We start from the raw sequence: 15,326 nt of genomic DNA on the forward strand, positions 1-15,326 counted from the left end.
TAAAGTAAACCTTTTAATTATTATTGCTAATAGAATGGCTCACTGTAAGGCTAGTATGTGATTTTTAGCATTATCCTGAGTCTTAGGTCACCTATACGTATTTGGTAATAAGTAAAACACAGGAGGAATTTTTTCCCTTTAAATTCGTGAGGAATTTCTGTGTACTAAAGCTAATTAGCTTAAAGCTTAAGTTGAATCTCAGAGTGGATCCCTCATTCATTCCTGATTAGATGTGAGATTAGCTTTGTTTCTCTCTTTGTATCAACTTGAGTGTAACTAGACTGGAGAAACCCCCACTCCAGAGGATCTGTGCTATATGGAGGACGTAAAGTATGGAATATTTAGCTATAATGTATGAGTTACTCATACTAAGGGAAGAATGAAATGTTTCAGATGAGAAAAATAGAGATAATAGGTGTTTAGCCCAAATTTTGGCAGTCTAAGTTATTCTTGATCAACTAGAATTAGAATTCATTTTTGCAGGGTATGGTATTTAATGCAGTATGTCGTAATTTGTCCCTGCTTTTTGATTTTTTTTTAATGTTGTCAGAAAGTTAGACTGACTAAATACTTGACGATGCCAGAAATCTGTCTGTTTCTTTGCAAGGCACCGGATCTGATGTTTAGGAAGTGCAATTAAAATATATTGTGGCTAATGTGTTTTATTTTTTATACCAAACTTCTGTTACTTTTTCTCAATTTGAATGTTTATACAGATGATGTGTTATAGAACTTGTTACTGAGAAAAGCATAAGAAGTACAAATGGCTTAATTGCTTTCATTATCATTTTAGTCTAAGCCAGAAATCCAGTATGCACCACAGTTGGAGCAGGAGCCTACAAATTTGAAAGAATCGTCTCTAAGCAAAATGTCCTGTAAGTTTTATTGCAAGTAGCTTGGGATAACAACATTAGCAAATCTGGTTGTGGTCTGGAATTCATTGTTTGATTGTTCTTATGCTAACGGAAAGTGAACAAATAATTTCTAAACAGGGGTTCTCAAACTTTAGAGCGCATTAGGATCTGGAGAGCTTGTTAAAGCAGATTCCTGATCCCTACTTCCAGAGTTTCCAACTTACTAGATCTGGGATAGGACCTGAGAGTTTGCATTTCTAACAAGTTCCCAGATTTTGTTGATACTGCTGGTTAGGGGATCACACTTTGAGAGTCAATATTCTAAAAACATGGAGCTTGCTTTGAAGGATATTTTGATTATGAACTAATGGAGTAGTCTGATATTTCTGACATGCTAACCAAATAGTGAAACTACCCCAGAAGCGTGAGTTCTTGTTCAATTTTTATTTCAATGCTAGAAGTAAATTTTAACTTGTAGAAATGTAAAGCATCAACCTAAAGCCGAGCTTACCTTTTAAAGTATACTAGTTCATACCTTATTTTGATACTGTTTTAATTAACTTCTCTAATTATTTTGTAATTAGGTAGAATTAAACAGAATGTAATTAAACAGAAAGCAACAATGTCAACAAGAATTTGAAAATAAAATAGGAAATCCGTAATGTGGTAGAATATCCATTTGGTTTTTAACATGCCAGAGGAACTTGCATTCCTTATCAGTGTATCAGATTATACTTATAAAAGCAACTGGGTACCTGTACAGTCTATATATCTAGGAGTAGTTTTGAGACTAGCTTTTGGGAAGTAGGATATCATAAATTGTGCCTTGTTATTTCAGCAGATCTGCAAATGAGAAGTTCACAAACACATGGGAACTATCTTGAAGATGGAGAAAGTGATGGCTTTTTAAGATGTCTGTCTCTGTATGTATTCCTGTTTATTTATATGTATAGGTGATAAAATCTGGCTTGTATCAGATGCGTTCCTTTTTATAATTTTAAAATTATATTAGCTACTCAAAAATTTAAAAAAAATGTTTACCTTTTTCCCACGAACTTGTACTTTTGGATGTTTTAGTTTGTTTAAAAGGTGATACACATACTACTACAATAAAACCCAAGCAGGTAGTTTTTTTCACAGTACAGAAGCATTCTTGTTCTCCTGTTAAGATTCCCTGATTTATGTTAAGAAATGTGCTTCTCCAGATGTTTAAATTAGGCTTTAAAGTATGTCTGAATGGTTTGGGGTTGGATTCTTGTTTTTTATCTACATGGCCGCACATGAGGCTAGGGAGGGTGGATAAGGGGTATAGATTAAGGAGAGCTTTGTATTCTGTACTAAGGAGTGTCAACTCTGCCAGGGATCCTTAAAGATGGCAGGGGTAATGGGTACCTTATGCTCTCCTAGGAAGGAATATCAAGCCTTCCGAGGGGGAGGGGGGTTTTATTAAAATACGTATGCTTCTCCTCCTCCAACCTCCTCCAGAGAGTTCTAATATGAGCTGTCCTCCCGTAGTCCCCTTACCCCTCCAAAAAAGAGAAGAGAAAGACAATGGCCCCTAGCACTTACTGACAGTTATCTACTGCGGCAGCTACCAGGCCGCGCATTTGAGTAGAGGTGCAGACAAGTGCTTGCCTTCACAGTGTGAGTACTCCAGTGGGCCGTTCTGTCTCCAGTGTAACACTGCAGCAGGTCCGACTGCCTGCTTCCTGTAATTTCTTACAATGGACGTAGTTTCTTGACAGGTTTGATCAGGTATCAGCAGGGCTGTTTTGGCACCTAAAAATTAATTCTTTTTACCAAACAAAGGCTTTAAAGACTGGGTAAGAAAATGCGGATTTAACTTTAAATTTTCCCTTCCTTTCATTTCTAAACCTGCTTTTGACCTTGGCAGAATACAGGCATAATTTTTCTGTCTCTGATATTTAGGATTTTTGTTGCAGTTTGACGGTCTTATGAAACCTAAGTAATCACTTAATCTCAGGTTACAGTTTATTCTCAATACTGTACTACCTAGCAGCTTATTGGTGACTTATACCCTTTCGCGTTTTGTCATTATATTTTATGTTCTTTTAAATCTAACATTTTAAAAGTAATTTTGTAAATGTTTAATTTAGGAAATGACTAACTTTTTAACTAGAGCTTTAATGCCTTGAAGTTTCTGTGCACAAACATGAATCATAATAATATTCTACATTTTAATAAAAAATAATTTTTTTTCAATGCTTTTTCCCTTCAGTGAGCTCATTTGACTCTTAGAGCAGTACCGTGTGATAAGTAGATGGGTCAGAGGTGAATTGCCCACCCCTAAGATTATATATCCACTGCGTTAGAGTTCAAGCCTAGCTTTTTTAATTCTGTGTCTTCTACTCATCCTGTTCTGCCATAGGTGTCTGTTTCCTAAAGGTTCATGAGTTTTTCATGATGACCTGTAAGATCACCTAGCCAGTCCGTGGAATCTGGTCTTTTTACTCTTAAGTGCAATGCTTTTTATTGTACTACGTAGCTGTTATGGAGGTACTCTTAGCCGGATGGAAATTGAGATCAACTCAGTTTTTCACTTTTCGCTATTTCTTTTTGGAGAGTCTGTTATGTGCCAGGAACTGTTTCAGGGAATTGGAGCCTAAAGAAAGATGTTCAGTCTCTGCTGCCTCTATGGAGTTATCAGGTCTAGCATGGTAGAGGCAGACACGCAGACAATGGACAAGCGATGATTGCTACATATCACGCATACCTCTCATATACATAGTTCAAGAGTATACCTTCGAAGGGAGGACTGACAGAGGACATAGAACTACGTCTTAAATAATGAACAGAGGTTTTTGCTAGTTGTAGCAGATTTCTTTAGGTTTTTTCAGCTATGCTGGCTTCCTACTAAATATATAAAGTGTATTAATTCGTATGGAGAGTCAGGAGAAGCAGAGACCAAACTGGGTGGACAGGAACTAGATAGGAGCAGGAAAGTAATCAAATCTAAGTGTTGGGAAGAGGCATCTATATGAAGGATAGAAGATCAGGTTGGAGAGCTTGGTAAATCCTGCAGGCAGTTACGAACTAGCGGGATGGACAAGGGGAACAAGAGGTAACAGAGAGAGTTGAGAATCTGTAGGATTGTTTTATTGTAGAAGTGGAAGAAGCGGATGGACTCTAAAATGAGCCCCAGTTTTCTAGCTTAACTAGTTGTTACTGGAATCCAGATATCAGATATATCCTTCTCATCTCATGGAAGGAAATCCTTAGTACTTGGGTTAGGGCTGGAATATGTAAAGTGGGTGTTTTTTCATTAAAAATATTTTTTACTGTTATCTTTCTAAATTGGAATACTTAAAACATCATATAGGCATTCCCTGCTTTTAGATGCAGTGCATTTTCCAATGTCCACCTCTTTTGCTGGGAGACAAACAATGACTGTGCGTACCTTTTCCTTAGCATGTTCAATGTTGGCAAACCATCCAGTGAATGGGTTATGGTGGTAAGTATAGCCCTTTTAGCAGGCAGTGCTGGATGAGCACAGATGTGAAAATCAGGCTACCTGCAGTAACTACCACAGCTTTTCAGAACTGGACTATTAAATATTTTAAAATGGCTTGAGTTTTTCCTGTTCTTTGAATCTTAATCTGCAGCTTGGCAAACAATAGGTCAATTATTGGGAAAACTGTAGTTGCTAATCCTTGTAACTGCCCGACTTTATGATATTTTAAACATAAGAAAAATATAACTATCTCTTTACCAAGATATCGCTATAATGGGTACAGAATGCCCCTAATAGATGTGTTCTTATAAATTGAAATATAAGTAAATTGTGGCGAATTAATTATTTGAAGTATTCTAAGGAAGCTAACTTCTAGAAGGCTGTTGTGAATCCTTTTATAAAATAAAAATCATTTCATTATGTACCTGTTCTATACCTTAAATCTTTGAGATATTGGGCTTTCTTAAAACAAGTATCACTATAGTGCTTTGCAAAATAATGTATGACGTATGAAGAGCAGCATACAATTTATAGGACACTTTGATTATCTCATTTAGTAATTAAAAAATACCTTCGACAATAATTTGCTTTAATTTTATATATTTAGCAAAAAGCCAGTATATCTGATTTTTTAAATTCTAGAAGTGATAGCCATGTTACAGAAACTTGAGAAATGGAGGACCCTAATGTAAAAGCTATTATGATATTTCTGTTTTTAAAATAGTTTTAAAGGTAGTACACATGAAGTTTTATTTATATAATTAAAATAAGTGCATAGGGTTGATTGCCTTTCATTATTAAGAATCTGTTTTTTATATTATGAAATTTTAACATGACTAACTTGTTTTTTAGTAACTCTGGGTGGATTTTAACCACGACTCTTGTCCTCTCGGTGATGGTATTGCTCTGGATCTGTTGTGCGACCGTCGCTACAGCCGTGGAGCAGTATGTTCCCTCTGAGGTAAGTTTAATCCAAGCCCTTTGGCCATCTGAACACCGAGCCACGTGATTTACTGTTTAAATGCTTTATTTGTTAACTAGAAAAACAAGGCCTCTCTACTAATGGAATGAGAGAAGATGAGGTGGTTTTAGTCACACATGGAAATGGCAGGTTTGCAACACGAGAGTCACTCTCCCTAGTTTTCTGTGACATTTGACTTCCGGAGTGCCGTGTATGTTGGCTGGTTTGAGGAAGGTGTCTCTCTGTCCTTGGTTTTCTGAGCCTGAAAAGAACCTATTGATACCAGTTTCTAAGGTGATCTGTGAGAAGAAAGGCTTGTAGAACTACTTAAAATTTTAAATTAATTGCCACAAATATTAAGGAGTAATTGCTGCTTTAGAAGCTGCAAAGCCGGAGTATTGGATTTTTGAGTTAATATGTGCTGGTATCTAACCCTGAGAGAGGTGGAAAAGTCTTGTGACTTCCTTTGGTAATTAAAATTTAACTGACCCAAGAAACCTAACTGTGTAAAGGATTTTTGTTTTGGGTAAGGCTATAATTTAGTGACTCAGCTTAGCTTTCAAGAAAAGAAAGTTATTTATGTAACTAAGTAGAGAATAAAAATGTGTATGGACATCAAATCCAACTGAAATAAACTTTAGTTTTCTTGAGCCTCCGAAGTATAATAGAAAAATATTTAAAAGAAGAAAGGAAAGAAATGAAAGTAGAATCTAATAATAAATAGCATGTGCCTGGCATGGAGCTTGAACAATAGTCTTAATAGGCTTTAAAGATAGCTTTTTAAAGTAAGGTTTACATGAGTAATGATTATGATAATATTATATTTCATGTTTTTTATTAAGTTATATAAGCAACTAGAAACTGGAACAGGATAATGCTGGTCACTAACATTGATAGAGTTCTTTAAAATTTACAGAATATTTTCATATATCGTCCATGTCCAGCCATGCTCTGGGGCGGGTTTTGTTATTCACTTTATAGATGAGTAAATAGGCTGACAACGTCTAGGTAACTTTCCTGGATTTGCACAGCTGTGAAAAGATTGAGACTGGAATTCAGCTCACGTCTTTTGACTTGCAACTCCTGTCTTTTTCCTATATACTATCTTTCCTATGGCTGATAAGGTGGCACAAATAATAAATGTATGAAGTGTTAAGGAAAGCAGAATCTATGTGCTGAGATTGTCAGGGAGGGCTTTTGCATAATGGGGGTCTTGACCTGAATTTTGAAAAATGGGTGGTAAGGCATGGATTAGCAGAGAGAGAGGAGAGTGGATAATTTTCCCAGTTACAGACAAGCATAAGCTATCAGGTGGGGCACCTGGGTGGCTCAGTCAGTTAAGTGTCCAGCTCTTGATTTCAGCTCAGGTCATGATCTTGGGGTCATGAGATTGAGCCCTACTTCTGACTCCATGCTGGTGTGGAGCCTGCTTAAGATTCTCTCTCTCCTTCTGCTCTTCCCCACCCGCTCCATGCTTGTGCTCGTGTGCTTGCTCGCTCTCAAAAAAAAAAAAAAGAAAAAGAAAGAAAAGAAAAAAAGCTATTAGGGAACGACTGAAAAGAATTGACTTGATGAGAGGAACTTAAATACTTAGATTAGGAAATCAAATGGATAAAGTTAGACAGGATTGGGAAGAACTTTGAATTGTGGAAGTATTAGGGAATAGGTAAATTTCTATGCAACTCATCTGTTTATGATATGAATATACAGATAACATCCTCTTGCTGCATTACCTACGTGTGTTCTCATTTTGTTTTGATACCCATATTTTAATCATTTTGTTGTTCCCGATAAAACTGAAGTTACTTATCTTACATAGGAATGCCTTTGCCTGTTACTTCCTTTCGAGCTGTCCCGTGCTCTCTGCATCCTCATATTAATAAATCCTTACTGACCCCCACCCATCCTGTGGTACTTCATTCCTTCCTTCTTGTATCATCAGTACAGTTCTTTTCCTTACTCCCCAGGTGCCCCTTGTCAAAGAAAGAATCCATAGAGATTGGTCCAGTTATTGTCAGGAAAGACTGGATGGCTGGCCTCGGGAGGAATTTACCTTTATCAATCCACCACAAGCTGGATCCTGGTTCCCAGGCCTACTGACCGATGTCGAGCACTTTCTCCCAGGAACTGTTTTAAATGTTTTATCTGAATTAGCACATTCAGTCCTTTCAGTAACTTGTGAGATGGCTGCTATTATTATCCCCATTTTCCAGATATGAAGACTGCAAAAGAGAGTGTATAATTGCCCCAGTATCACTTACTAGTAGTAGCAGAACCAGAATTTGAACCCAGGTAATCTGACTCCAAAGCCAGTACCCTGAGTTTCTTTAATTAGCCTGAAATCATAAATAGGAAAGTTGATTATGTGTTTCATTCAGGAGCTGATCTCCTGTGTGCCTTCTTCGACACTACGGACCTGGACCACACGGTTCGTGTTTTTGAGCCAGGATCCTCAAATTCTCTCTTATCCAAACAGTTCTCAGATGGGCATTTCATAGTTTTTCCTCTGTTATCTCCTTAATCGACTTAATGGAAATGACCTCTTCTCATTTTGGCTTTGGTTACATCTTACAGACCTGGGGATCTTTCCCTCCCTTTCAGATGACTCTTGATCTTCTCTTCCTTTCAGACGTTGTCTCTGCTCTAAATTTAGTTTTGATTGCATAGCTTTAATTCTGTGAGAAATTCTCTCCTGTTTTCCAAGTTCTCTAGGGAAACACCTCCCTGTTTCCGCATATGCCCCTTGACCCCTGTGTTCATATAGCTTAAGGCATCAGCACTACACATGGAGTCCTGTTGGCAGCTATTATAATCCCCCTAGATATCTGACATATGGGTGTTTCTTCCTTGCCCCTCTCTAGAACTCCGCTACATATCCTTACCAATCAAAATTATGGCTATACCCTCAAAAGGCCTGTACTTTTCTAAGGAGATATATTTTCTGGAAAAATGTATGGAAAACAGCCCCTTAGATTCACTGCTTTTAGGCTTCATTTTCTATGTGAAACCCCCTTTGGCTAGGTAATAATGTTGTTCCAACTACTGCTTTTTCATTATAAAAATTCTATATACTTACTGTAGATTTGTAAAGTACATATAAAGAAGCAGGAAAAAAATCACTCATCATCCAAAAGTATTGTAGTGTTTCCATCTTATTTTATTTTTTAAAAGATTTAATTTATTTATTTGAGAGAGAGAGAGAATGCATGGGAAGGAGAAAGGGAGAATCTGAGATAGACTCCATGCTGAGTGCAGAGCCCGACATGGGGCTCGATCCCTCAACGGACAGATCAGGACCTGAGCCAAAACCAAGAGTTGGATGCTTAACTACCTGAGCCACCCAGGCACCCCTGTAGTGTTTCCATTTTAGTGGATTTCTTTTCAGCATAAATAATTTTTAATACATACTAATATTTTGTTTCTTGTTTCAAAATATATTGCGGTGTAAATACTCTGTCCCTCGTATTTTTCCTCTATTTACTGTAAAATAGCTGAAAACATAACATTACAGAAGTTATGCAGTTTTCTTGGCCAAAAGCCACCTATTTTTCACTTTCATAAAGCGTTTTCATTGATTTTATTGTTGAAACATTATTTTTGACTCCTTTCCGTGGTAACATGAGACTCCATTTTAAGTTCTACAAGTATAATTCATGTGTGAACAATGTTATTTGTATTTTGTTATATTATTTATATATACGATCCTGTGTGTTTGTAGGAAATCATAGGCCTGCTGAGAAAATGTGTGTCTCTTCAGTCCTTACCTAGTATCTGGGAGCTCAAACGTGAAATAGAACAAGCTTCCTTTTCGGTCACTACAAAATTTTAAATGGTGGTAATAAAGATTGGGAGTGTGATCTTAGAAACTTAGGAGCAGCTTTGTTTTTCTTATTTAGGAAAGCTCTGTAATAATTTATCTTTAGCCTGCTTTGCACATAGTAGGTACTCATCATATATCATTTGATTATAATGACCAGAAAAAGATGGCAAAGAATTTCGTTTCTTTGGTTGATCTTAAAGCAGTGTCATTTTTGAGTGACTTGACTTATAAAGATTTATTCTCATTTCTCTACTTTTTTTTCCTTTTTCACATTTTTGATGTCATTTTTAAAACTTTATGGGATGACACTTTCTCTTGTTGAGCTATCTGTTTAAGATAAAGAGTTGTCATTCACAGTGGTCCTAGTCGGGCAGGTCAAACTTGCCATGTGAAAACAGGACGTAGCAGTATTGGATATTTCTTCGTAGAGATCGGGCAGAAATTTGCTATTGCAACAGGTGGTGATATAGATGCTTCCTCAGTGTTATCTCATCGTCTCTGTGCTTCCTTTTTTCTTATTTGTCAAGACCGTGATCCTCTGATTTCATGTGGTCAGGTAAAAAGGGTTTTAGCGCTCTTGAGCCATTCGCATGCAGCCTTGTTGCAGAGTGTGCACCAGACACAGTCCCTGCCCACCCCGGTCTGCTGTGCTTGCAGCTTTTCTCCTTTACCATGCCTGAGGAAGTGCACCATGGAGAGGAGAAGGTGGAGACTTCCCTTCCCGACAGAAATTGCCCAGTTCACGTTTCTTGTTATCAATACCTTCTGTTCCAACAAAGAAATTTTCCTTCAGGAATTGATCAGTAATGCTTCTGATGCCCTGGACAAGATTCTCTATTAGAGCCTGATGGACCCTTCCAAGTTGGACAGTGTTAAAAAACTGAAAATTGGCATTCCCGACCCCTAGGAACACACCCCGACTCTGGTGGACACAGGCCTTTACATAACCAAAGCTGACCTCATAAATAATTTGGGAGCCATTACCACGTCGGGTACTAAAGCATTTATGGAGCCTCTTTAGGCTGGTGCAGAAGTCTCCATGATTGGAGAATTCAGTGTTGGCTGTTATTCTGCTTCCCTGGTGGCAGAGAAAGTGACTGTGACCACAAAGCACGGTGATGATGAGCAGTATGCCTGGGAGTCTTCTGCTAGGGCCTCCTTCACTCTAGATGTAGACCACGGTGAGCCCATCGGCTGGGCTACCAAAGTCGTCTTCCACCTTAAAGAAGACCAGACAGAGTACTTGGGAGAGGCCGGGCAAAGAAGTGGTGAAGAAGCACTCACAGTTCATAGGTTATCCCACCAGCCTTTATTTGGAGAAGGAACAAGAGAAAGAAATCATTGGTAATGAGGCAGAGGACGAAAAAGGTGAGAAAGAAGAAGATAAAGCTAATGAGAAGCCCAAGACTGAAGATGTGGGCTCAGGTGAGGAGGTTGATAGCAGGAAGAACAGCAAAAAGAGAACAAAGAAGTCGAAGGAGAAATGTATTTATCAGGAAGAACTGAACAAGACTAGGCCCATTTGGACCAGAAGCTCTGATGACATCACCCAGGAGGAATATAGAGAGTTCTACAAGAGTCTTACCAGTGACTGGGAAGACCACTTGGTAGTCAAGCACTTATTTCTGGAAGGTGAGTTGAAATTTAGAGCATTGCTATTCATTCCCTGGGGGGCTCCTTTTGATTTCTGAGAAGAATAGAAAGAACAGGGGCGCCTGGGTGGCACAGCGGTTGGGCGTCTGCCTTCGGCTCAGGGCGTGATCCCGGCGTTGTGGGATCGAGCCCCGCGTCAGGCTCCTCCGCTGTGAGCCTGCTTCTTCCTCTCCCACTCCCCCTGCTTGTGTTCCCACTCTCGCTGGCTGTCTCTCTCTCTGTCGAATGAACAAATAAAATCTTTAAAAAAAAAGAAAAAGAACAGAAAGAACGATATCAAACTCAGTCTGCTGTCTGCTCATCATGGACAGCTGTGATGAGCCGATATGAGAGTATCTCAGCTTCATCCATGGTTGTGGTTGACTCTGAGTACCTGCCCCTGAACATTGCCCAAGAAACTGCAACAGAGCAAAATCTCCAAGGTCATTTGCAAAAATACTGTGAACGTGTGCCTTGAGCTCTCTGAGCTGGCAGAAGACAAGAACTAAGAAATTGTATGAGCCTATCTCTAAAAATTTAAAAGCTTAGAATCCATGAGGACTTGACTAACTGGCAACTCCTTTCTGAGCTGCTGCACGATCATACCTCCCAGTCTAGAGGGGAGATGACTTCTCTTTCAAATATGTCTCTCACATGAAGGAGACCCAGAAGTCCATCTGTTACATCACTGGTGAGAGCAAAGAGCAGGTTGTCAACTCTGCTGTTGTGGAGCAAACGCAGAAGCAGGACTTTGAGGTAGTTAAATGACCAAGCCTATTGACGTATACCACGTGCAGCCCCTCGAGGGGTTTGATGTGAAGAGTCTGGTCTCTGTTACCAAGGAGGGGGTGGAGCTGCCTGAGGATAAAGAGAAGAAAATGGAGAAGAGCAAGGCCAAGTTTGAGAACCTCTGCAAATTCATGAAAGAAATCTTCACTAAGAAGGTGACAATTTCTGGGGCACCTGGGTGGCTCAGTCAGTTAAGCATCCAGCTCTTGATTTCGGCTCAGGTCATGATCTCAGGGTCCTGGGATCAAGCCCTGCATAAGGCTCTGCGCTCAGTGGGGAGTCTACTTGAGGATTCTCTTGCTCTATTAAATAAATAAATCTTTAAAAAAAAAAAAGGTGACAATTTCCAGTAGGCTTAGGTCTTCACCGCTGCACTGACTAGCACCTACACTTGGACAGCTAATACGGAGCAGATCATGAAAGCCCAGGCACTTTGGGATAACTCTGTAACGGCTGTAGGATGGCCAAAAAGCACCTGCCACTCAACTCTGACCACCCCATTGGGGAGACACTGCAGCAGAAGGCAGAGGCCAACAAGAATGACAAGGTTGTCAAGGACCTGGTGGTGCTAGTATTTGAAACTACAGTTCTCTTTTCTGGCTTCTCACTTGAGGATCCCCAGACCTACTCCAGCCATATCTACGTCATGGTCAGGTTAGGCCTGGGCATTGATACAGACGAAGTGACAGCACAGAAACCCAGCGCTGGTCTTCCTGATGAGATCCTCCCCCTTGAGGGTGATGAAGATACCTTTCTCGTGGAACAAGAAGATTAGGAGTAGACCTTGTGCTCTCTGTATAGTGTCACCATGGCTTCCCCAGTGGCCTTGAGTGGCCCTGGCCCACCTGGTTCCCTCTGCTGATTCCAAGTGGCTTTTTTCCCTCCTGTCTTTCTGTCTAAGGCAGGATATAAGAGCCTTGAGCACTGTCTCTTCCCACACCTGACATTGGGTTTGGATGTGTATTGTGAGGTCTTTTGTTTATTTTGTTCAGAAATCAAAGTTTCTGAAATAAAAAAAGATGTAGTTTTATACAAAGAAAAAAAAAGAAGAAGTGTTTTGGAATAACCAAACTAATACCATTCACGCTAGTAAATCACATACATTTATGAATAACTTACTATGTGCCAGGCTCTGTTCAAGGGACTAGAGATACAGTTGAGATTATTATGATCAAGATGGAACAAAGGGAAATGGTGAAGGCTTCCAGGACTCAGGAAGTAGGGTGAATATGTCTTAAATTGTAATAAGCATTATATTCTTTTTCTTAAAAAAAGGAACAAGAACCTTGCTGTTCAGAAGTGTTAAGTCCGCTAAAAGAGTCAGAAAATCAGAAAACAACATAAGTGCCAGTTTTTAAATCCAAATTCTGCAGCTTATCCAAGATCATGTTAACTAACCCAAATACATATTGACTAATTTTTTAGAAGTAATACGTGTGCGTAAATTGTCTTCTTTTTCTTCATTTCTCAGATAAACCAGGTAATAGTTTAAGTAATTTTTCTAATTACTATGTTTTAATTTTATCTTTGATTTAATTTTATTTTCCTCTTCTGTGTTCGATTTTAATTTTATCTTCTGTTTTTTGTTTTATCAACTTTAGACATTATCCAAGGTCTTCCTACTGAAGAATGAGGAACTTGGTTCACTCATACTGTCTCCCACATTACCTTCATCTCTTCACATTCTGGTTTTTGTAATGTAAATTTTTTAGACTTCAGTGATTACTTTATAAATTTCAGTTGATTCCTCATTACTTCCTTTCCTTCCCTCTTTCTTCCCGTACTCTCGTTCTCAATTTTCATTAGTTATTATGACCCTTGACAATAAAATGCAAACGTTAATTCTTCTGTGTATGTAATTCAGTGCGTTGCTACTGGTTGACTTGAAAAATTAAAACCCAGTAGCCAGCATTTACAGTATCACGATCATATAAGTATTCAAAATAGAACCAAATACGGTGATGAATAGAGTCACATTAAAGCAAATAGAAACCTGAATTACTGAAAATTTTCCCAAGAGAATCTTCCAACTCTCTCTGCTTAATGGAAACTCTTTTTGTTTTGTTCTAGCTTTCTTCCCGTTTTCTAAGTCATCTCAACTGCTGCTGTTTCTTCTATTCTGTGTGTTTTGCTTCCTTGAATTACTTTTGCTGGAGTACTTTCTTAAGTAATTCTTTTCATAAAAGATGCTTGTGTGGTAAAGTTATCGAGTTAACACCATTGGAGATCTCTCTACCCTTGTCTTTAATTGAGAATTTGAGAGCACAGAATAGACACGACATCAGTACACATACTACAGATGATCCAAATGGTCCCGTTCATTTCTCTGCACACATTTTACACTTTCTTCCTGTTCTAGATAGCTTCCTCCATGTTGATGTTTGAAATCATTGCAACAGTTCCTGGTTGCTGTTTCAGGGTCTTTAAATGCTGTTAGGTCAAGTTGTGAAAGTTTTTCTTTCCCAGGGTCCCAGAGCAAATTATCACACACTAATTCTGAGTTTTAAGGAAGCCACATTATATCAGATATATGTCCAATCCATCAACCACTGAATTTGTCTGGAAGATATTCTCTCTTTTCTTTTTTTTTTTAAGATTTTATTTATTTGAGAGAGAGAGAGAGCACAAGCAGGGGGAGCAGCAGGCAGAGAGAAAGGGAGAAGCAGGCTTCTCTGCTGAGCAAGGAGCCCGACGCAGGGCTCGATCCCAGGACCCTGGGATCATGACCTGAGCTGAAGGCAGGCATTTAAACCGACTGAGCCACTCAGGCGCCCCTGGAAGATATTCTCTTACTGGAAAAGTGTAAGGTACTGGGCTGCCTCTTTGTTGCAGGATAGTTGTTACCTGGAAACTATAGGCATCAGACCACATCTGAAACATGTTCAAGTCATGACAATCACTTTCAGAACATTTTCATTACACCAAAAAGAAACCTCGTACTCACTGGAGTCACTCCCGCTGCCTCCCAAGGACCACCAGCCCGAGCCAAAAACACCCGAAATGTGGTCTCATGATCTCTCTCACTTCGCATAATGTGTTCAAGGTTGAGCCGTGTGTAGCTTGTAGCAGTGTTGGTAGAGGCTTCATCTCTTGAAAGTGCTCTTTATTCAGCATCTTTTTAAAAATGCTTTTCCAATCTCAAGTACTTCTAGGTGGTTTTTGCTCTATAATCTAGTCAGTTTCCTGTCAATAATGTCAGCACTGCAGTTTTTAACTGATAGATTCAGATTTGTTGCTGTATGAGTTAACGAAATCTACCCATTCCCTAGGAAAAACTTTTCACTTTGCTTTTCGGCCTTTAGGAGGTAGACCTAATCCAGATAGACCTACTTTCAAAAGATGTTAGACAATCCGATGACACTCCAGGGCGTTTTATGCTATTTATATTGATTTTGTTTTATGCTTTCATTCTTTTGTTGTAGTATCTTCTTGCATATGATAGAAATAATTTGAGGAGCTTTTATATATTTATGAAGAGATTTGTATCTGTGTTAAAGTGTTTCATGTATATTCTTTGTTCTACTCTTGGCCTTTTAAAATACCTTTTTTCAACGTGTTAAGTCAAAACTTACCCCAAATCATTTGATCACTTGTTCAGAGAGCTAGATCTTAAAGGAATTGATCACCTAACACATCAAACATCCAGAATCAGTGCTCTTGGTTTGGCCACACTAACTGCATTTCAACGTTAGCAATTTTTCTTGATACTTAGTTGTTATATTTCTAAGTATATTAATTTGGGACATGTGGAAAAGGTTTCTTTGGCCAGCCATTGGGAGCTGAATTACATATCAGTAA

At 38.8% G+C, this 15,326-nt stretch overlaps 1 protein-coding gene and 1 pseudogene across 2 annotated transcripts in view; both read left to right on the forward strand.

The window, feature by feature from the left end:
* The window catches only part of TMEM59 (transmembrane protein 59), a 30,402-nt gene that overhangs the window by 10,340 nt on the left and 4,736 nt on the right, over positions 1-15,326 (forward strand). Inside the window, exons 5-7 of one of the 2 annotated variants that reach the window (XM_026498037.4) lie at positions 794-875; positions 1,696-1,777; positions 5,179-5,287. In XM_026498037.4, coding sequence (XP_026353822.1) covers positions 794-875; positions 1,696-1,777; positions 5,179-5,287 — 273 coding nt within the window. Of the gene's footprint in view, positions 1-793; positions 876-1,692; positions 1,778-5,178; positions 5,288-15,326 lie in introns of both variants that reach the window. The other variant, XM_026498036.4, reaches the window with a different exon arrangement.
* On the forward strand, positions 5,294-14,460 carry LOC113254640 (heat shock protein HSP 90-beta-like; annotated as a pseudogene).

The sequence above is a fragment of the Ursus arctos genome, unplaced genomic scaffold, assembly GCF_023065955.2.
Source record: "Ursus arctos isolate Adak ecotype North America unplaced genomic scaffold, UrsArc2.0 scaffold_12, whole genome shotgun sequence".
In the NCBI taxonomy this organism is placed as follows: Eukaryota; Metazoa; Chordata; class Mammalia; order Carnivora; family Ursidae; genus Ursus; species Ursus arctos.